The sequence below is a fragment of the Malus domestica genome, chromosome 09 (genome assembly GCF_042453785.1).
Source record: "Malus domestica chromosome 09, GDT2T_hap1".
Lineage (NCBI taxonomy): Eukaryota > Viridiplantae > Streptophyta > Magnoliopsida > Rosales > Rosaceae > Malus > Malus domestica.
The window spans coordinates 10,627,272-10,649,586 of record NC_091669.1 but is presented as its reverse complement, the minus strand read 5'-3'; the positions used below and the strand labels follow the sequence as shown (position 1 = coordinate 10,649,586).

At 38.9% G+C, this 22,315-nt stretch overlaps 2 protein-coding genes across 4 annotated transcripts; both read left to right on the top strand.

Annotated features, from left to right (window-relative positions):
• Positions 1 to 3,702: 3,702 nt before the first annotated feature.
• On the top strand, positions 3,703 to 5,118 carry LOC103441425 (UDP-glycosyltransferase 71A15). The gene is given in 1 exon segment (NM_001328974.1): positions 3,703 to 5,118. A coding segment is annotated over 1 exon segment (1,416 nt).
• Positions 5,119 to 8,359: 3,241 nt separating this feature from the next.
• LOC103441429 (UDP-glycosyltransferase 71A16-like) lies at positions 8,360 to 21,437 on the top strand. 3 transcript variants are annotated; one of them, XR_003776106.2, is made up of 6 exons: positions 8,360 to 8,606; positions 8,689 to 8,795; positions 9,327 to 9,390; positions 10,151 to 10,221; positions 10,827 to 10,895; positions 20,853 to 21,437. XR_003776106.2 is itself a non-coding variant. In XM_029108135.2 (6 exons), the coding sequence occupies exon 6, from the start codon at positions 18,374 to 18,376 to the stop codon at positions 19,787 to 19,789; it is 1,416 nt and encodes a 471-aa protein (XP_028963968.1). In that variant the 5' UTR covers positions 8,360 to 8,606; positions 8,689 to 8,795; positions 9,327 to 9,390; positions 10,151 to 10,221; positions 10,827 to 10,895; positions 18,267 to 18,373; the 3' UTR covers positions 19,790 to 19,901. The 3 variants fall into 3 exon arrangements, 1 of the variants encoding a protein (XP_028963968.1); XR_003776107.2 differs by lacking the exon at positions 20,853 to 21,437 and adding an exon at positions 13,279 to 13,624; XM_029108135.2 differs by lacking the exon at positions 20,853 to 21,437 and adding an exon at positions 18,267 to 19,901.
• Positions 21,438 to 22,315: the final 878 nt, after the last annotated feature.

Here is a 22,315-nt window from a genome sequence, read left to right as displayed (position 1 = left end):
TCTAACATACTCGTCTCCGAGATATATAGCAAGCACATGCCTCGAATTGCGTAGTAAAATTTGTGCACTTTATGGCTGCATGTAAGCTTCTCGTTAGACTGCCTACGTACCCTACCTAGGGATCAAGCCATTCGTAGTTCATCGTGCACTACAATTGACATATAACACAGTCCGTTTAAGCCGAAAGGCATAACATTTCTCAATCAATCAATATAACTTGACAACCATGAAATTACTAGACTCAGGGTTACATAACAAACCCACCTGAAAATCATGATTTCCCTTCCATCTTCTATATAAGTCATTATGTCGCAACATGATACCGCAATTCACAACATATATCATATCAAAGAACCGACGAAGCACAATACAATTCTCTATCCATACTAATTAACTAATTTGACCAGAATAATAACAACTATAACCATATCTTCTAAATTCATACTTTAAGAAATCATAGAAAATCTTGAAGGAGTCACCCAAACGTTCAACAGCTTTTCTAATTCAATCCACAAGATTCTCAAAACCATTGCTCACAAATATACTAAAACTAAGGCTAGAGTGACACAGTTAAGCCAAGCTTACATCTCTGTAGCTGATATCAAATCTAAGAAACCAACAAGTAAAGTGATGCGACTTTGGACCACTCAACGGAATCCAAACAAGGATATGATTCCGAACCATCACTCAACGGAATCACTTGCACTATCAACTTCTCATGACCACTAACTATCTTATCATACAAGCATAAAAGTTATACATAGTTATACACATACATGCTATCGATTCCACATATCAACCATCATCTAGTCATATGGAGCACAACACAGGGAATTCCCTCAATTACTATTTCTACTAAAAATCTAATAAAGTACCTAACTCATTTCCTGAATTTCATCTCCATCTCATGCTAGGTAATAATGCCAAGTTCGAATAGGTATTCATTTGGCAATCATACCCAATTAATTATCAAACAATATTTAGATCCCATAATTGTCATTCCCATTATTAAAAAGTTAATTAAACACATAGATACCACAAACATCATCAATACACAAGCCAAAACATATTTAATTAGCATAGGTCTATGGCTAAATATATAAAGTTCACATTTCAATAGAAATCATATTTATAAGACCAATTCATATTCACAAATGATACTAATATAAGAAATTAAGATAATAATTATATCTCATGCATTCAAGTCACTATCTCACCAATATAGGCCCACTAGACTTGAATTAGTTCCGAAGTACTAATTTTGTTATTTAAAACGTTTCGAGACGTGTTGACCACAAATCAACTCTTGGTCAACGATAGGGTCCACAACTCTACGTAATTTGATCCTAAAGATCCACACATCGGATTTCTGATCCATAACTTCCCAAAGTCCACATTATGCTTCTAGAACAACATACTAAATTCCCATCGCGATCCGACGATCGGATCTCCACCAATTACTAGAATTAAGTGGCGGTCAACAATTTATTTTACCAACTTAGAAATCCAATTAGGGAAGATTCATACGTCGGATTCCCGATCCGTAAGTTTCTATGATGCACAAATATTATGTTCTATCACGCATTAAGGTTTGGTGACGATCCAATGGTCGGATCGTTGATTTATATTTTGACCAAGTAAGGTATCGTAATGAACTAAGTCCAAACAATCAAATTACGTCATACAAATATTAATTATGAAACCAAGGCATTTATTTGAACTTAAAAGGACGTCTTCGACCCATTGGCCAGGCCGCCACTACACCCGCAGCCCCGACTTGTCGGAAAAATTCAACTATTTTTAAAAATTACCAAATTTTACAGAAATGAAGCTCTCAATGAGTAAAGCAAGTTTTATACTTGTGGCCAAGTCCATTTTGGCCGGAAAAAGCCTCCAATTGCCATAAACCCGTCGGAGCCCTAGAATTGGGTGTTCTCCAATTTGTCAAAATCGTAGCTCCGCCGCCCCCAAACTGGTTTGGGCTTTTATCCAGGCCTCAAGAGGAGTTGGACAAGGGTGGTGGTCATCGGCGATATCTACAAAAACGGTGGAATTGCCGCCAACACCCATAAATCTCGTCGCGTTGTTTTCCACCAAAACAAAACCAAATTCCTTCTAATTTCGGGTGGAAATGGAAGAGGGAGGGCTGGGGAGTTGTTTGGTAGGGGTGGAAGGTTGTCAATCGCCGGAAAAATGGACGGGAAACCCGTCTGAATTTGTTGTAGTGCGGGTCAGGTCGAGGAAAGTCGGGTCAAGGGGAAGGGGGTCCGGGTTGTGTGTTTCCTCCCCTCTTTCCTTTCCCTCCTTCTGCTTCCCCCATTGGTCACTCATTTTCTTCCCTTTCCTCTCCCCTCCTCCAGTTGGTCTCTCCCCCCTTTTTTTTTTCCCGTCTCTCCCGCAACTCCCCTCTTTTTTTTTTTCTTTTCTTTTTCCTGATTGATTCCCTTAAACTCCCCCATGAATTGGGTTGGTCCTCCCTTTTTTTCCTTGGTCACCATTTCCACGGGGAGTTTTAAAGAAAATTAAAATCTATAGTCTAGAAACACAACTTTAGATGTCCGCAACTTTACCATTATAATCCGGACTCGCAAACGGCTTTCGCCTATGCGTTCGTGGTTTCGAGATCTATCCAAAAATATAAATTGTGACCTAGAAAGGTCTACGAATTTTAGATAATTAATTTCCAAACTTCAACTTCGTAACTAGTTTAATTTAAAATCTAAATTCAAATAAATTAATATAATTTCTTGTAAAATAATATAAAGTCTCAATAATACGAATATGTGGATTATAACAATGATATCCAGAAACGGGATTTCACAATATATATCACATGTTTTTTTATATTTTTTATAACTTATCTCAAATTAAATGTTTATCAACTTTTACCATAGGTTTTTGCTCATAGTTTGTAGAGTATATCTGCTTTCTAGGTATAAAGTATATGTCTTCCTATATAATAGGTATATATTGAGGTAGACAATACTTTTGTAGACCTATATCATAGGTTTTTGTTCATAATCTACCTCACATGTTTTTCTTCTTTATAATATACCTATATTATAGATTAATTATATTGATTTCACAGGTTTCTTACCTCTCCAAATTTTTAATTTTTAATAAACTTATCATATTTGTTGTATATGAATTTTTAAAATGTTTCAATTAGAAAGTGGGTAGATAAAGGCATTTAAAATTTAAAATTTAAGAAATTTAAATCTATTTTTATTTTTACTCTAAGGGGCAAAACAGGTATAATAACAAATTAAATAAAACTGGACTAGATTTGAAAATAGCTGAATATTTTGGACTTGAATCAAAATGCCTATTTTTTAAATTATTTTAGCTGTTAAATTTAAATTTGGACCGTGAGATTTTTTTTTTACCATTAAATTTGATTCTATTTGATTTCAGCAGTTGGTTAAATGTATTTTAAAATATCCTTTTGTTTTATATTTCCGAAACAATCGTGTCACACATGTTACACCAGTAGTTGACAAATCAAATTTGATAACCTTTAGTTTTATCCTCAAGCAGACAAGCTTGATGCCCAAGTCCTTCCAGTACTGAAAGTAATTAAGATCTTGACTTGAAATTCAGAAACTATGAGCGAAGGCATGACATCACACCGTATCACCGTATAAAAATGAAAGAGTTTTTCTAAATAAAACAGCTCAGATTTTCATTGCCATTTCTCAAAAGATGAAGAGACCAGCACAACTAGTGTTCGTTCCCGCCCCAGGCATCGGCCACATCGTATCAACGGTCGAGATGGCAAAGCAACTCGCTGCTCGGGACGACCAACTGTTTATCACAGTCCTCGTCATGAAGCTTCCCTACGCCCAACCATTCACCAACACTGATTCTTCAATCTCTCACCGCATCAACTTCGTCAACCTCCCCGAAGCCCAACCGGACAAACAAGACATTGTCCCCAATCCCGGGTCCTTCTTCAGAATGTTCGTCGAAAATCACAAATCTCACGTCAGAGACGCCGTTATCAACGTACTCCCCGAGTCAGATCAGTCTGAGTCGACGTCGAAGCCTCGGCTTGCCGGGTTCGTGCTCGACATGTTTTCCGCAAGCCTAATTGACGTGGCCAACGAATTTAAGGTTCCCTCCTACCTGTTCTTCACCTCCAACGCTTCGGCTCTTGCACTTATGTCCCATTTTCAATCGCTTCGTGACGAGGGGGGCATAGATATAACTGAGTTGACGAGCTCAACCGCTGAGTTGGCCGTCCCGAGTTTCATCAACCCTTACCCTGCCGCAGTCTTGCCTGGTTCGCTTCTGGACATGGAGAGCACCAAATCAACCCTCAACCACGTCAGCAAGTATAAACAAACCAAGGGCATTTTGGTAAATACATTCATGGAGCTAGAATCGCATGCTCTTCATTATCTTGATTCTGGTGATAAAATCCCACCCGTGTATCCAGTGGGACCCTTATTGAACCTCAAAAGTAGTGATGAAGATAAGGCCTCGGATATCTTGAGGTGGCTTGATGATCAGCCTCCTTTCTCGGTCGTGTTCCTGTGTTTTGGAAGCATGGGAAGTTTCGGTGAGGCCCAGGTGAAAGGGATAGCGTGCGCGCTAGAGCACAGCGGACATCGGTTTTTGTGGTCCCTTCGCCGGCCCCCACCTCAAGGCAAGAGAGCTATGCCAAGCGACTACGAGGATCTAAAGACAGTCTTGCCCGAAGGGTTTCTTGATCGGACGGCTACGGTTGGGAAGGTGATTGGTTGGGCCCCGCAAGCGGCCATCCTAGGCCATCCGGCAACCGGAGGGTTTGTATCACATTGCGGGTGGAATTCTACGTTGGAAAGTTTATGGAATGGCGTGCCGATTGCCGCATGGCCATTGTACGCGGAGCAAAACCTGAATGCCTTTCAATTGGTGGTGGAGTTGGGATTGGCAGTGGAGATTAAGATGGATTATCGGAGGGACAGCGACGTGGTGGTGAGCGCAGAAGACATAGAAAGAGGGATAAGGCGAGTGATGGAGCTTGACAGTGATGTAAGGAAAAGAGTGAAGGAGATGAGTGAAAAGAGCAAGAAAGCCTTGGTGGATGGTGGTTCTTCTTACTCTTCATTAGGGCGTTTTATTGATAAAATTTAATTGGGTTGGGGGGGGGGCTTTTATATTCTCCTCGCTTATTTTTACGTTACGTAATTTGCAACGTTTGTATTATAAGTTTTTCGTTGTAATACGTAGTTCAACATATCAAATCTCAAAATCTTGTGGTAACATTTTTTCTTCTCTAAAAATCTTACTTCCTTACGTATGTGTGAACAAGTAACCTTGATGTCGAGATTTTCAGAAAATGGCCCTGTACTGATCAATTCAGCTGGCATGTGTGCCTAATGCATGCCTAAAAATTAATTTGGATCATCATTTTCAACATAGAGTTTTTTTTAACTGATAATGGAAGCTCCAGATGACCAACTCTTCATTACAAACTGTGAGCATTGCCAACTAATAACTTAATAGACGTGTTTTAACACTCGATCAATTTATTTTGGGCAGATAAATTTACATTCTTGTGCTCTACATGGTGTTTTTTGTAAACTTGTAATCCATCGATCCTATGCGGGAGAATATATATACACTTCCCCATTTCTGACCTCAATAAATGCAGATAAGTCTTGTGTTCGCAGTTGCGTGATATTCAAGGAATCATGAGGGACTTAAGTTCACTAATATGAGCTGTCTATTTCATCAGCTGCTATACACACTATACACTACCAAAACAAATAGTCACAGCTAGCCCCACTCTTTGTCTACGTATGTGATTAAATCCTCTGCATTCATTTTATGTGTGGTTTTTTTTGGTCTCTGTTACTCTTTTACCAAGGTTCTAAAAAACATTAGGCGCTAGTCGAACGGCGGGTTGGCGCCTAGCGCCTAGGCGGCCTAGGAGGATTTAAGTAAATTTCTTGTATATCTTGTAAATAAGTGCATATTGATACTTACAAAAAATTATACTTGTATGAAATCCATGGATAAGATAATAAAAGAATGATAAAATGCAAAAAGAGTATCCAACAAGTCCAAATTTTATAAACAAATTAAGCATGTCTGTCATATAACCATAGTGAGGAGTATTGTCGGATGACACATGTACAATAAGTTGACAATTTAAAACCATATAAAATGCAAAATAGGAGGAAAATAAGGAAATATAGTAATGTAGATAGGATAATTAAATTTAATATATAATTATTAAGGTTAATTAAGGGGATAAGTAGATAATATGGTAATTTATCATTCTTTTAAAGTAGGTTAATTAAATTTAATATATAATTATTGAGTATTATGTTTTTTTTTAAAAGAAGAACATACATATATATGTGAGTATTTTAAGTAGATAATATGGTAATTTAAAATAGAAGACAACAAAACATTATTTATATATCCTCATAAAACATTATTTTAAGTAGATAAGTAAATAAAAAATAGACAACTCAGCGGTGGGTGGTTGAAAACCAATTAATTACTCTATGTAACCCACCACCCCATGTTTCTCACATAATCCAAGGTGGAGTCCGGTCCTATTACTGCCTTTGACCTCTTGGAAAGTGGAAACCTTCATTTTAAAATGTAAATTTATGAAAATTTACGAAATTTACGAAAATGCCATTCGAGGCTAATACGTTAACTTTTGTTGACCGCCTTATCATGTCACGTAAGATCCATTTTCTTGGTGTATACTCGTAGTATTTGTCGCTACGAACACGAACGTATTTTGGAGTTATAACGAATAAGTTATGAACGAACAAAGTTGAGGGCAAAATGGTCATTTGACGATATATTTGGAAGGCTCCAAATTTTGTTGGAACACCAATCTGATGCCACATGTGTGGCTGTGATGGAAAAGAAAGAAGAGAAATGAGGGAGAAATACGGTTGAGATGGAAAGAAATATGAGTGAAAGAAGGGGATGAGGACCAATCCAGGGTAGAGGGGATGGATGATGACCAATGGGAGAAGAAAGAAGGAAGGGGAAATGAGGGAGATGAGAACCACAGGATCCACGACCCGTTTCTCATTTTTCAACTCGACCCGAACGGTAACTATGGAATCCGACGGTTTTTCGTTTGTTTTTTCAGCAAATCACTTCACTTAACCACCTAGAACCAACTCCACGACCTTCTTCTTCAAGTTCCACCCTAAATCTAATTATTTTTAACCTTGGTTTCGTGAGGGTACCACCGGCGGCACCATGGGAAGATCGGCAAAAATCTATCGTTTTTGCAAGCACCGCCATCGACCACTACCCTTGTTCAACTCCCTTCGAGGTCTGGATCAAAGCCCAAACAAGTTTGGGGGCGGTGGAGCTACGAATTCGACGAATCGGGGTTCACCTATTTTAGGGTTTCCGACGATTCGAGGGTGATTGGGGGTGTTTCTTGGCCGAATTGGACTCGGCCCAGGTACAAAAGTTATTCTTCTCATTGAGATCTTCATTCTTGTAAAATTTGAAAATTTTTGGAGTTGTTCGATTTTCCGACGAGTCGGGGTGGCCGGCTGCCACGTGCGGCAGCACGTGGGGGAAAAACCAGAGGTCCCTCCTTAGGTTTTCCGACGTGCTGAATCCAAATCCACCGTCCATTCCCAAATTCTATCGTTTAGGTATAGTTTTACTAAAAGGTCCCTAATTGTGTTTATGCGCGTTGGCAGGAAACGACGTCATCCTCACTAGTTCGAGCGGTTCTCAGGCAATAAAATTTGTGAGTGGACCCCTTCTTAAACTATATGTTTTATAAATATTAGCCTAGCATGCACGATCTATTTCACGATTTGAATGTGATTTATATTATGGATTTATATTATGCCTTTATAGATTTCTATATTTATGGTTTAAGAGAAATTAAGAATTATTTGAATTATTTGAATTATTTTTACGAAGGTTATTATTTATCAAACCTACATTTCACTAAAGGTGATGAATTATGGATTTACATATACAAATTATGTGGCTTTTGATCATGATTTATATTATGGATTCATGAGATGACGCTTTGAGTTTTGATGAGCTCTGGTTTTGATATGAGATTTTAAGATATGTTTTTGGTACTAACCTAGTGGGTTATCATACGGTACATTTGCACACCACGTGTATATATGTCTTTGGCCATAGGACACAGATAATGGAGGAGTGAGATATGATATATTATATACCTCCATTTTCACTGCCATAAACAGTGTTGGATAACTTCACTAGCCACGGCTAGTGTCAGTGTGGATGTATGCTATTTTATATAGCTTTACCTTCGGGTGATGTGAAACACCCCAACCCCATTTTATTTAAAAATTGTTTTAAGGTCTTAATTGGTGAGCCCGTAGGGCCCACCTTATAATTTTTTTTGTTTTCCCCCGGTCTCTCTCTTCCTTCTTCGTCTCTCTCCCCCGTAACTCTCCCTTAGCTCTCTCCCTCTCAGCTATCCCGTACCTCTCTCCCTCAACCTCTCGCATCTCTCTCTTCCCCTGGACTCACTAGGACCGAGTCACCATCGAAGAGAGGCTCGCAACGAACCAGGGATCCCTGCACTGCGGCTCAACGGCACGGAGCAAAGCTCCGGCGAGTTTTCCCCATTTTTCCGTCGGGTAGGTCTCAAATCTCTTACTCTCGTACCTAGTTCTTGGTTTGGTTGTGATTTAGAAGCTTGAACCTTACCTTTTTACGTAGGTTTTTGCTTCGGAACGGTCGTGGGTGAGCACACCCACTTTTCCGGTGAACCCGTGCACCCCGAGGACTTTCCCGGTCACCTCCGACCGAGTTACGACATTTGGAAGGTATAAATCTCTTCCTCTCTCCTTGTGCTTCACGTTCGTACCTAGATCGGAGCTTGAAGCTCCAGTTTTCAGGTGACCGGAGCTGTAGCAGCTCCGGCCTTCTCTCTCGGCAAGCCACAGGCCAACCGGCCTTTCCCATTTCCTTTCCCATGGGCCTCCAGCCCGTTTTGCCTTAGCCCAGTACCCTAACCCATTCCATTTTTATTTTTAATTATTTAAATTTTTTAAAGCCCAAAGGGCTCGGGCCCTAGCTTTTGTTTTGGCCTTGGGCCGGTTTTTAATCAAGGGCTTAAAGCCCTGTTTTCTGTAGTGAGGCCTGAGGGCCTTGTGCCCGTGTGCGTGTGTGGCTAAGTTTATATGTTTGGGCTTAATGCCCAAACCCCTTTCCATCCCCTTTTAATTCTAGAGCCCTAGGTTCCCAAAACCCATTAAAAACCCTAAACCCATCCAATCCCAAATCCCTTATTTAAATTAATTCAAAACCAATCTTTTAGAAAAATCATTTTATTAATTATACATTCTTGTTCTTAGGTAAAATTGCTAGTGGAGAAATTCTAAATCCTTATTCGCGCGACTCTTCTGCTAAGGAATATTTGTGAGTGGACCCCTTCTAAAATTACATGATTTCATAGTTTAATTGCATAATTGATTAGCATGCCTACGAATTTATGATCTGATTTATGTGGAGCCTGTTGTTTTAATATATTGATTATCGTCTCGTGTTTTGGTGAGGAATTAATTGTTAGCCTATTTTGAGCTATATTTTTATATATCGTATTTTCTATAAAAATCATGAACTGGTAGACTATCTGACAGATGACGATAGGATGCTAGAACATGTTTTTGAACCCCTCTTTATAGCGTAGACGATATTCGGTAACCTATGCTATGAAGTGGTTATTTAAGAGAGACGTAACTATTTGTGCGTACCTAGTGGACACTATGCCGCCTGGGGCGAGGATCTGGTGTTGGCATGTAGGCCGGGAGAAATAATCCCTAGCGAAAGGCTGAGGGACACGGAGACAGGCATTGGGCCGGGAGGGAGTTATCTCTGGCTACGGGCACAGAGACTGAGGTGCAGGCATTGGGCCGGGAGTTATATTTATTCAGTGATCTTTCTAGCAGCACACCGCGTTTACGAGACGATTTACGAGACGTTTACTGTTTTGATTTTCCGCGATATGGCTTTTTGAGATACTTTGGCATGCTAGGATTTTTATTAAATTCATCACTTATTATGCTAGTAGTTTTCATTTATATAAACTTTGGGGGTTAGTATCTTGATAATTGTTTTATTATTATTATATATATATATAAACTTGGTCCACTCACCTTTGTTTTGCGCCCCCATTCAGGACTTAGAATCAAGGCACCTAATCCCGGCGTCAAAACACTTCTGCAGCAGCATATTCGGATCCTCTCGAATGTAGGACTCACTCCTTTATTCATTAAATTTTATCTTAATTCCTTTTAGTGATTAGGTTTAATTGTATGCTCTGAGCACGTTCCTAAATTATAAATTCTTGGTATTTTAAATTCATAACCCTTATTTATTTCTTATTCTTAGCTTTTGTATCAATTAATGGCTTTCGTCACCCTCGGGTGTCGGCCAGCACGTGTCTATTCTGGTATTCGGGGAATATCAGGGTCGGGGCGTGTCATGATGGACAGGTTATATAGCTTCACTTTCGGGTGATGGACATGTTATTCAGCTTCACCTTCGGGTGATGGACATGTACTGCCTTGGGGTGACTATGATACCCCTAGTTGAGTACTTCACTGACGAGATTTACAGATGATTTACAGAATTGCCTTCGGGCGTGATTACCATTTTTTAGCACTGGTTTTACATACATGTTTTACGAATGTTCTACATGGCATGCTAGGGTTTTTCCATAAAATATATATGTAGTATTATATATGTGTTTTCAAAACAGGAGGTTATTACGTTCATAAATAAAACAATTTTCTTACTATTAGTATTAATATAAATTATGGTCCACTCATCTTTTCTGTTTTTGCGCCCTTCAGGAGTTAGGATCGAGGCACATGATCCCGGCATCAGGCACTTTCGCTTAGGCATCTTCGAGTTTTCTCAGTGTATGACTCATTCCTTTATTCGTACCTTCTATTATAATTCTTTCACATTATTCTTAAGTAGTTGTATGCTTTGAACACGATTCTGCTTTGGTTTAATTTGTTTTAATTTCATATTTTATTGGTATGCATGTTAAAAATGGCTTCGTCACCCTCAGGTGTCGGCCAACACATGCTTACCCTAGTATGTGGGGATATCGGGTTTGGGGTGTGTCATATTATTTTGGTTGAAAATTAGATTTGCTAGAGGGTACGTATTTGTGAACAAGTAACCCCTTGACGAAGGAGTTAGGGGAATTTTGGGCCCACCCATGGACATAGTGTTTGGACCCAAAATTACACAATCGGCCTGAACGATCGAGGCTATTGAGTGAACGAAGTTCTAAGCCATTAGGTGACCGAGTCAGAATAATTTTAGTTATTGTTAAGGAATAATTTTGTGAATTTTATCATAATAATTATCTCGTAATAATATATTGAATTATCTAGAGCACAACTAGGTGATAAAGTCGTGGTGATTTGATACGATATCGTGTGAATTAATACTGCTGCAATCTCATGGATAGATAGCATGACTATCATGAATGGAGTTAGAGTATGGCAGACTATCTTCCATGCATTTATACAAATACAATGGAGATAAATATGGGATCGTATTATCATTGGAATTTGATCAAAGTTAGTTGGTTTAGATAAAGATGATCTGATGACCATCGTTGGTTGGTTAATGAGGTGGAGGAGATTGGGTTACTTATCCAGCACGGGGTAACTTGCTTAGATAATTAGCCAATAAAGGTGCTATTGATTTTATGAACCCATGCACGTGGAAATATGGGATAAAAGATGGCATATGCCATTTTGTCCAGTTGTGATTTTACTTGATGTTGCGGCAATTGAGATTGGGATAAAGGATGGTTGTGATTTATCATCAAAGATAGTTGGATGTTCACTGGTTGGATTCTACAACACGTCTAAGAGTTTTGATTCTATTAATACCGAGCGGCAGACGACTAAAAAGGCCTCTCCAATTCAACACATAAACTGCCCTGCACAAACTTTTGCTCTATGCGAAACCTCTCAACAACCTTGAGATTTTTATTTTCCTTTTTCGTCAACACATATTCAGTTTGGATAAACATCATTGTGAAGGCAACCTGTGAACATCTTCAGTTTGGATAAATAGCACTGCTCCGAGACCAACTGGTTACCTATTCAAATCTTGGTCAAAAAGAATTTTCGAGTCCTTATTGGCAGAGGTCATCTCATCAGCCTTTTTTGTAAAGTGAGGTGTTACCAGGTTACTACATTCGACACCCTGAGAGTTGAATTTGATATTGAACTTCGCAGAATTAGTAGCCTTGTCTTCAGGCTCTAGAACCCGAAGGCCGAGACGTGTTCCTTTCTCGGCCGCAGTCGCGAGAATCAGAAGTCAGCAGTGCGCCTAATGCAACATCAACTTATTTTACTCACCGACCAAGGTCGACCGTTGAGTTGGCACACCTTACACAACCGAATGACGTAGTTAGCTTTTTAATTACTTGGCATGTGTACCACGTAGGCTTGGTAGTTTTTAGGGGCAACACATAGGCACAAGGAAATGCTAGGAAACCCGAGGCCCAAGGAATCCTCAGAGAACTAGCCCGCATGCTTAGTCTGACCAAGACGAGAGAGAGGCTGCTGACTGAGAAGAACACATGGGCATGCTGACATCTTATAGCACAAGTCTCCAAGAATAAGATTACTTAATTAAGTGCTACTTGGACTTTTCAACAAAGTGTAGAAAACATCAGAGGTCTACGATGGGACACAAAGGCAAGCCAGAGCAACCGAGGTTCGAGCGAGAAGCGTGGGCCATTTAGTCTTTAAAAGGTGTGTTATCCGATTGCCAATACATCATTTCGTCGACAAAGGCCAGTTCGATTATGTGAAAAACTGTTAGTATGCTAGTATAAGTGGTTGGTACTTTAAATGTCTGTTTGAGAGGCCTCAAAGGGACAAGGCTTATATAAAGGGGTGAATACCTCTATAATGGGGGTTAGACAAATAAGAGATAATAGAATGAATGTATTAATTGTGCACTATATGGCATTGAAATCATCATATTGAGAGCAACACAGTAGATGTAGCCCATTTTTTTTAGGGATAAACCACTTACTTCATTGAGTCCATTTAATCTCAACCCATCTCATCAGTCCATCTAATATCATTTATTTAAATTTGTTAACCTTACAATTTTGAACATTAACAAGTGGAAATAGTTGTGGGTTAGAGAGAGACAAGAAAGAGAGAGGGCATGGTTTATTCATTAAAAATCCTCTCAAAATTCAATACTATGTCAATTTTTCTAATTTTGGGTTGTGCGTTTTTGCAATTGGGGCGGAAATAGTTCTGGGTTCTATGTAAGAAGCGTCATCAATGTCATCATAAAGGTTTGGGAAACTTATCAGACATGCTCGCCGACAATGACAGGTGAGGAGGAGAGGGAGTCTGCTGGCAAGGTAGCGTTGGGGTGGGTGGGATTAGGGGGATCTTGTGTTTATTCTTCTTTACTATTTAGTTTTTTGTTTTTGTTTTTTAAATGGTGTTGGATGAATTTAAGTAAAAAAACACTTGTCACTCAAATAGATAGAGCACAAAGACGCTACGTATAGTTTTGGGTACAGAAGTTTGGACTTGTGAAATTCTCCTCCTCTTCCCCTCTTATCGTTCAAATATTATCGAATATCTTCAAATGAACAATACACGTCGGATTCTGTATCGATTTAAACTAGCACAACATTGATGTGCTTAGTAACTGAAATCTTGACTTAGTGTGCATCATGTCGATTTTCAGTTCTTCAACTTATTGAACTAAACATGATAAATACTAATATTAAATTAAACATGGTAAATACCAAAAATATATATGACAATATTTGGGAATTTCTTATATATTCATTAATCTCCAAAGTGGAGTATATATAGGAGTTACAATTGATATTACATATGTACTTCACCAATGTGGGACAATAAACTACTATTTACACTCTAACTAATATATAACTCGCAACACTCCCCCTCAAGTTGGTGCAAAGATGTCACGCATGCCCAACTTGTCAAGCGAGTTGGAAAACACACTATTAGACACAGCCTTAGTAAGAGCATCAGCAAGTTGATCTTCAGATCTCACAAACGGAAACATAATAATTTCAGCATCCAATTTTTCCTTAATGAAATGTCGATCAATCTCCACATGTTTTGTTCGATCATGTTGCACTGGATTATGAGCAATCTCAATAGCAGCCTTGTTATCACAATGAAGTTTCAAAGCACCTTTGGGGTTAAACCCAAGATCTCTCAACAATTTTTTTAACCACAACAACTCACATACACTATGCGACATACCACGAAACTCAGCTTCTGCACTTGACCTAGCCACCACTTTTTGTTTCTTGCTTCTCCAAGTAACTAAATTACCACCCACAAACGTAAAGTATCAGGATGTAGATCGCCGATCAGTGATAGTACTTGCCCATTCTGCATCTGTATACCCTTCGACATTTAAATGACCATTCTTGGAGAAAAACAGGCCTATGCTAGGAGCCATCTTTAAGTACCTCAAAATACGGGTTACTGCATCCATATGAGCTTCACTAGGTGAGTGCATAAACTGACTTACCACACTAACTGCATAAGCAATGTCAGGGCGAGTTTGAGACAAATAAATTAATCTCCCCACAAGCCTCTGATACCGTTCCTTATGAGTAGGAACTTGATCTGGAAATAAGCCCAGACGATGATTCTGCTCAATCGGAGTATCAACAGGTTTGCAATCTAACATACCTGTTTCAGCTAACAAATCAAGAACATATTTCCGTTGAGACAGAAAAATACCATGCTTGGATCGTGCAACCTCGATTCCAAGAAAATACTTCAATTCATCCAATTCTTTCATCTCAAACTCAATAGCTAGGTACTTTTGAAGACGTTGTATCTCATTCTGATCATCACCAGTCACTATCATGTCATCAACATAAATAATCAATGCAGTTAGCTTACCATTTTGTCGCTTTAGAAACAAAGTATGATCTGAATGACTCTGGATATACCCAAACTTCTTCATTGAACTTGTAAACCTCCCAAACTACGCTCTAGGAGATTGTTTCAAACCATACAAAGCCTTTCATAACCTACATACAACACCTTTTCCAGGAGATGTTCCAATACCAGGTGGGAGATCCATATACACTTCCTCCTTAAGATCACCATGAAGGAAAACATTCTTAACATCAAGTTGCAACAGAGGCCAATCCTGGTTTGCTGCTAAGGACAGAAGAACATGCACAATATTAAGTTTGGCAACATGAGCAAATGTCTCCTGATAGTCCACCCCATAGGTTTGAGTATAACCCTTAGCAACTAATCTAGCTTTATACCGGTCAATAAAACCATCTGCTTTGTGCTTAATAGTAAACACCCATCTACATCCAACGGCTTTTTTTTTCCGTTTGGTAAAGGAACCAAATCACAGGTAGAATTCTTTTCCAAAGCTTTCATCTCAACTTGCATGGCATTAACCCACTTAGGGTCAGACAAGGCATCTTGCAATTTTGTTGGAATTGATACACTAGATAGCTGACATATGTAAGATGCATATGGTTTGGATAAACGATGAGTAGACACATAATTGTTGATAGGATATTTGGCTTTGGCATGCATATCAGGCTCATATTGTACTTTAGGTTTTCCACGATTAGCTCGTGGAGGCAACTGATAAGTAGAAGAATCGTCAGAATTTACCTCATGTATGCCACCATCTTGTACCAAACTGTTAGAAGAATCATCATTGGACGAACCATTATCAGGCAACTCGTTAGACATATCAGCAGCAGGCAACCGATCATTAGAAGGTAATTCGTCAGACATACTAACAGGCAACTCGCTGGGCACATCTGATATATCGTCAGTAGAAATAGTTCAGGGAATAATAGGTGACCGATCACTATTTGTAGTCGACTGATTAGTATCACGCAACATAATAGGTTATGTTCCCAACTCTGCCTGTAACACATCATCCATATCATCTTTTCGAATCTGCACTTCACTCCCCATCTCCTCCTGAAGTGGAGAGTCGAAAGAGGGCTTCATAAAATACGAAACTTCCTCATGGAAGGTGACATCCATAGTAATATAAGTTTTTTAAGTCGGATGATGATAACACTTATAGCCTTTCTGATTGTTAGCATACCCAATAAATACACACATGAGAGCACGTGCATCAAGTTTACTCCGCTGATGAGAGTAGACATGCGCATACGCAATACACCCAAACACTTTCGGATGAATATTTGATACAGAAACAAGAGAAACATGTTGTTGTAGCACATCAAACCGTGTCTGAAAATCAAGAACCCTACTTGGAACACGATTGATCAAATACACAGCAGCCAAAACAGCATGATCCCACAAATGATTAGGAACACATTTATCCAACATCAATGAGCGAGCAACTTCCATTATTTGACTATTCTTTCATTCAGACACACCATTTTGTTGGGGTGTAAACGGAGTAGTCGCCTGGTGAATAATATCATGATCACGAAAAAAACATGCCAAAGTGTGATTCACATATTCTCCCCCGTTATCAGACCTGAAGACCTTAACTTTGGTCTGAAACTGAGTAGACACCATTGTACAAAATTCTTGAAGAAGTAACGGAACATCACTCTTATTCTTCATCAAGAACACCCAAGTTAACTTAGTACAATCATCAATAAAAGTAACAAACTAACGGAATCCATTAGAAGTAACTTTCGCTGGACCCCATACATCAGAATGTATCAAATCAAATGGCAAAGTAGCTTTAGAATCACTTACAGGAAATGAAGCACGATGACTCTTAGCCATAACACATGTTTCACACTTGAACTCTGAATCACTACAAGTGCGAAACAAAGAAGGAAATAGATGTTTCATATAACTGAATGATGGATGTCCCAATTGTCGATGCCACAACCAAATTTGATGTCTGTCATCCACTTTAGCACTTAAAACTTGATGATTATTTAAACCAGAAACAACAGTATCCTCCATAGTCAAGATGTACAAACCCCCTATTCTTTTACCATGATCAATTATCTTCTGAGTTTGAATATCTTGAAAATAGCAATACGTAGGGTAGAAGTGAGCAGAACAATATAAGGTATCAAGAAGTTTTCCTACCGACAAAAGATTGCACTTAAGATCAAGAACAAGTAAAGCACGGACCAATGATAAGGTAGGAGTTAGAAAGATAGTGCCTTCACCCTTCACAAGGAAATGTGCTCCATTTGCACTAGTAACATACGAATCACGAACATAATCACATAACTCATCAAACACTCTAGGGTCACTAGGCACATGATCAGTGTCCCCAGTATCTATTATCCATTTATTTGTTCCACCAAGATGCATAATAACACTATGATTATATTGAGCTATTGAACAAAAATCGCGAACAATAAAGGCACAAAAGATATGCAGCGGAATGAAAACAATTTACCAGATACTATAGCAGAGCACTGTTTATGACACTGTAGCAGAGCACTATTCACGACTGTAGTAATCACTGTTTTACGGCACTGTAGAGGACCACTGTTCACAAAGCAGACAACTGTTCACGCACTGTACTGTAGCGCCACTATTCACTTTGTTTTTTTTTTTTTTAAAATTTTTTTTACGAAGGAAATTACGAAAAATGTGGGCACAAAATTAAAGCACATAGGTCACCAAGAGCGAACTGCTTTGATGCCATATTGAACTAAACATGGTAAATACTAATATTAAACTAAACATGGTAAATACCAAAAATATATATGACAATATTTGGGAATTTCTTATACATTCATTAATCTCCAAAGTGGAGTATATATAGGAGTTACAATTGGTATTACATATGTACTTCACCAATGTGAAACAATGAACTACTATTTACACTTTAACTAATATATAACTCTCAACAAAACTTTCTACTGAAGACAATATAAAACATAGACCAAGTAAAAAAGTGAGGGGTGTGTTATCCACACATCATTTTTTACTTCTCCTACATCTCTTGTTAATTTCTATCATTTGATCTTTTTCAATTCATCCAATCCGATTACAAAAAATTAAAAGAATATGAAAAAAGTAAAATGATGTTTGTGAATATCATAGTGAAACTTTATTGGTTGTGCTAATCCATAATATATCTTTTCAATTCCTACTCTTTGACCGACTTGTAATAATGGCAAAACAGTTGCACTGGCCTACGACTAGTAGTGCGACCAAAATCAAATCTGATAACCTTTTGTTTTATCCTCTGGCTTGATTTCCGTCATTCCAATATTAAACTAATTAAGATCTTGACTTGTCCAGTAATTCAGAAACTGTGAGCGAAGGCATGACATCACACCACTCTACTATAATATGAAACATTTTTTCTAAATAAAACAGCTGAGCTTTTCATTGCCATTTCCGAAAAGATGAAGAGACCAGCACAACTAGTTGTCGTTCCCGGCCCGGTTATCGGCCACATCGTATCAGCGATCGAGATTGCAGAGCAACTCGTTGCTCGGGACGACCAACTGTTTATCACAGTCCTCGTCATGAAGCTTCCCTACGACCAACCATTCACCATCGCTGACTCTTCAATCTCTCACCGCATCAACTTCGTTAACCTCCCCGAAGCCCAACCGGACAAACAAGAAGCCATCCCCAAACACGGGTCCTTGATCAGAATCCTCGTCGAAAATCACAAAACTCACATCAGAGACGCCGTTGTCAACTTACTTTCTGAGTCAGATCAGTCTGAGTCGATGTCGAGGCCTCGGCTTGCCGGCTTCGTGCTCGACTTTTTATGCGCAACCCTAGTTGACGTGGCTGACGAATTCATGGTTCCCTCCTACGCGTTCTTCACCTCCAACGCTTCGCTGCTCGCACTTTTGTTCCATTTTCAATTGCTTCGCGACGAGGGCGGCATAGATATAACTGAGTTTACGCGCTCGAGCGCTGAGTTGGCCGTCCCGAGTTTCATCAACCCTTGCCCTGCCGCAGTCTTGCCCGGTACGTTTGCGGACAAAGAGATCACCGAATCAATCCTCAACTATACCAGCAGGTGTAGACAAATCAAGGGTATTTTGGTAAATACATTCTTGGAGCTGGATTTGCATGCTCTTCATTATCTTGATTTTGATGATAAAATCCCACCCGTGTATCCAGTGGGGCCCTTATTGAACCTCAAAAGATGTGATGAAAATAAGGGCTCGGATATCTTCAGGTGGCTCGATGATCAGCCCTCTTTGTCGGTGGTGTTCCTATGTTTTGGGAGCATGGGAAGTTTCAGTGAGGCCCAGGTGAAAGAGATAGCTTGTGCGCTGGAGCATAGCGGGCAGCGGTTTTTGTGGTCCCTACGCCGGCCCCCACCTAAAGGCAAGATAGCTATGCCAAGCGACTATGCGGATCTAAACGCAGTCTTGCCCGAAGGGTTTCTTAATCGGACAGCTCCGATTGGGAAGGTGATAGGTTGGGCCCCGCAAGCGGCCATCCTGGCCCATCCGGCGATCGGAGGGTTTGTATCACATTGCGGGTGGAATTCCACGTTGGAAAGTTTATGGAACGGGGTGCCGATTGCCACGTGGCCAATGTACGCGGAGCAAAACCTGAATGCCTTTCAACTGGTTAAGGAATTGGGATTGGCAGTGGAGATTAAGTTGGATTATAGGAAGGACAGTGACGTGTTGGTGAGTGCAGAAGATATAGAAAGAGGGATAAGGCAAGCGATGGAGCGCGACGGTGATGTACGGAAAAGAGTGAAGGAGATGAGTGAAAAGAGCAAGAAAACCTTGGTGGAAGGTGGCTCTTCTTACTCTTCATTGGAACGTTTTATTAATCAAATTTAATTTAGTGGGTGGGTTTTATATTTTACTCGTTTATTTTTCATATTGTAATTTGCAACGTTTGTATTGTAAATTTTCTATTAACATAATTTACGTATTAAATCTTAAGATCTAATGGTGACTTTTTTTGTTCTTTGAAAATCTGACTTGCTTACATATTTGTCAACAAATATCTGTGATCAGCTGGTATGTGCGCCTAACACTGCCAAAACTCATATAACATGCATGCCTAAAAATTCACCTTGACATCATTTTCACGTAGACTTTGTTTTTACCAATAATGGAAGCCTGAGATGACCAACTCCTCATTACCAAAGAAAAAAGTGTTGAGCATTGCCAACTACTAATAGACATGTGCTAACACTGTGAAACGATCACTGTGACGCTTTAAAAGTGTCTCAATCAATTTATTTGAGCAGATAAATTTACATTCTTCAGTTGTACATGGTGTTTGTTGTACTTTGCAATGACTATAATACTTTGCAATAGCAGTAGCCTGGTGCACGGGGATGCACATTTGTTCATATTAATATCAGTAATTAGGTGTTATATGAGGAAAGTAAAATGATAATTATGGTGTAAATTTTGATTAGAAAATTAGTATTAAGGACAAAGAATTGTGTGCCTCAGCATGTGGTGCTCTTGTCTATTCCTATCACGTCCACAATTTGATGTATATGCAAGGCTTTGGATGTAGATGCAAGGCTTTTGATTAGAAAACTAGTATTAAGGACAAAGAATTGGGATGCAGATGCAAAGCTTTGGAGTTTGGGTGTTGTTTTTGGTAAATTATTAATAAATAAAATTCGAAAACTTGGAGCCAAATTCATTAATTGTTTGTCTATGTATCTACTTTGCAATGACTTTGCAATGGCTGCCATGGCAGTATCCTGGTGCACTGGGTTTAGTTATTTGTTTTGGTCTATTGTACTTTCCCGTTCATATCCCTTCGATTCTATTTCAATTGCTTTTTACAATTGTTCATTTAATCTCACTTATGTAAATAAATGCAGAAAATTGTTGTTGTTTGATTCCTTGTGTTGAAATACTTCAGTTTTATTTGCAGTTCTTGGTTTTCTTGCATAGTATTTGTCTGGGAAGATCAAAGTGTTTGATCACAGAGGCTATTATGCAAAGCTTTGTATTGTATTTCTTCCATCACTATGTGCTGCTGTCGTGGGAATCTCTCGTGTGATGATTACTGAATCATTGGAAGGACGTCTTTGGCGGAGGTCTTGTAGGAATTGTCACAGCTTCAATTTGTTACTAGCAGTCCTTACCTCTCCTAAACCAGCTGGATGGGTGGGCACCTCAAGTGCATTTCCACATGTTGGGTGCATAGAGGAATGTTGGCGTGTCCTTATCTTCAGCCACGAGGTTAAGCTCTCTTCGTATTTGATATGCGAAGAACAGATATTGAGAGTCCAGACTCGAGTGCACCATTCCACCAGTTACTGGAAGAAGGGAGAAGATCCTGAGTTGAGTTTGTATGCCGAATAGAAATCATATAGAACGTATATATACATTTTGTATACACAACATTGTACTTCATTCGCTGACTCCATATCATGTGTAGCTCCTAACATCATTATTTATTAAATGAAAATTTTATAATTTTATATAATAAAAAATTTATGATTTTTGTTCTCAATTGCTTTGTTGGTCATTTGGGTGATGAATGTGATGGTTTTTCGTTATCATGCTTTTTAGTCCGAGACTGCACCAAACGTTTCACTAAGTTAGTCCAGATTAGTCTAATCTAAGCCAATCCAGCTTAGTCCCTGAAGCTAGTCCAGTCCGAGATAGTCCTGTACAACAAACGTACCCTACATGTACTAGCTGGCGGATCCTTCCCTAGGATCCTAGAGATCCCGTGATCGTGACCGTTCATCATATATTGTACGGTCAGTTTTCGTTAGGTATTATTTGTATTTAATTTTAAATTTTAAATTTTAAAATAATTCTTTACTATACAATGTGATAAAGATTACGATCACGGAATCTATAAAAAAGGGTCAGACGATGATTGACCAAAAAAATTAGCAAAGGACAGCAAAGACATGACATCATCACCTCTATCTGAAAATTTCCAAGAATTAAAACCCACCGCCAACCACCGGTCATGCACATGATATATATGACTTAAAATAATACTGGACTACTGAAACGATGAGAGGATATCTTCTTAAAAAGGACTTGGATTCTCTGCCCTCTCAATTCTGTGCTCTTCCGTGCCCTCTTGTTTGTGTGGTCACGGTTAAGCCACGTTAATATTTTATATTACTATTTTTTTTATCTTATTATTTTTATAAAAAACAATATAAAATGTTAGCATGGATTAACTGTGACCACACAAAACAGGAGGGCACGGGGAGAGTACCGAAATGGGAGGGCAGAGAATCCAAATCCTTTTAAAAATGTGTTGTTAGAAATTCATATAATTTTGTGTTTATGATCAGAATCAATCATATTATATGTCATTGTGTAAAGATTAAATTTCACATTTTACAAAAAATAAAAAGAAAAGTA

What these genes read in the sequence shown, in the direction of transcription:
- LOC103441429 (XM_029108135.2), top strand. Translation starts at nt 18,374, where the DNA reads ATGAAGAGACCAGCACAACTAGTTGTCGTTCCCGGCCCGGTTATCGGC.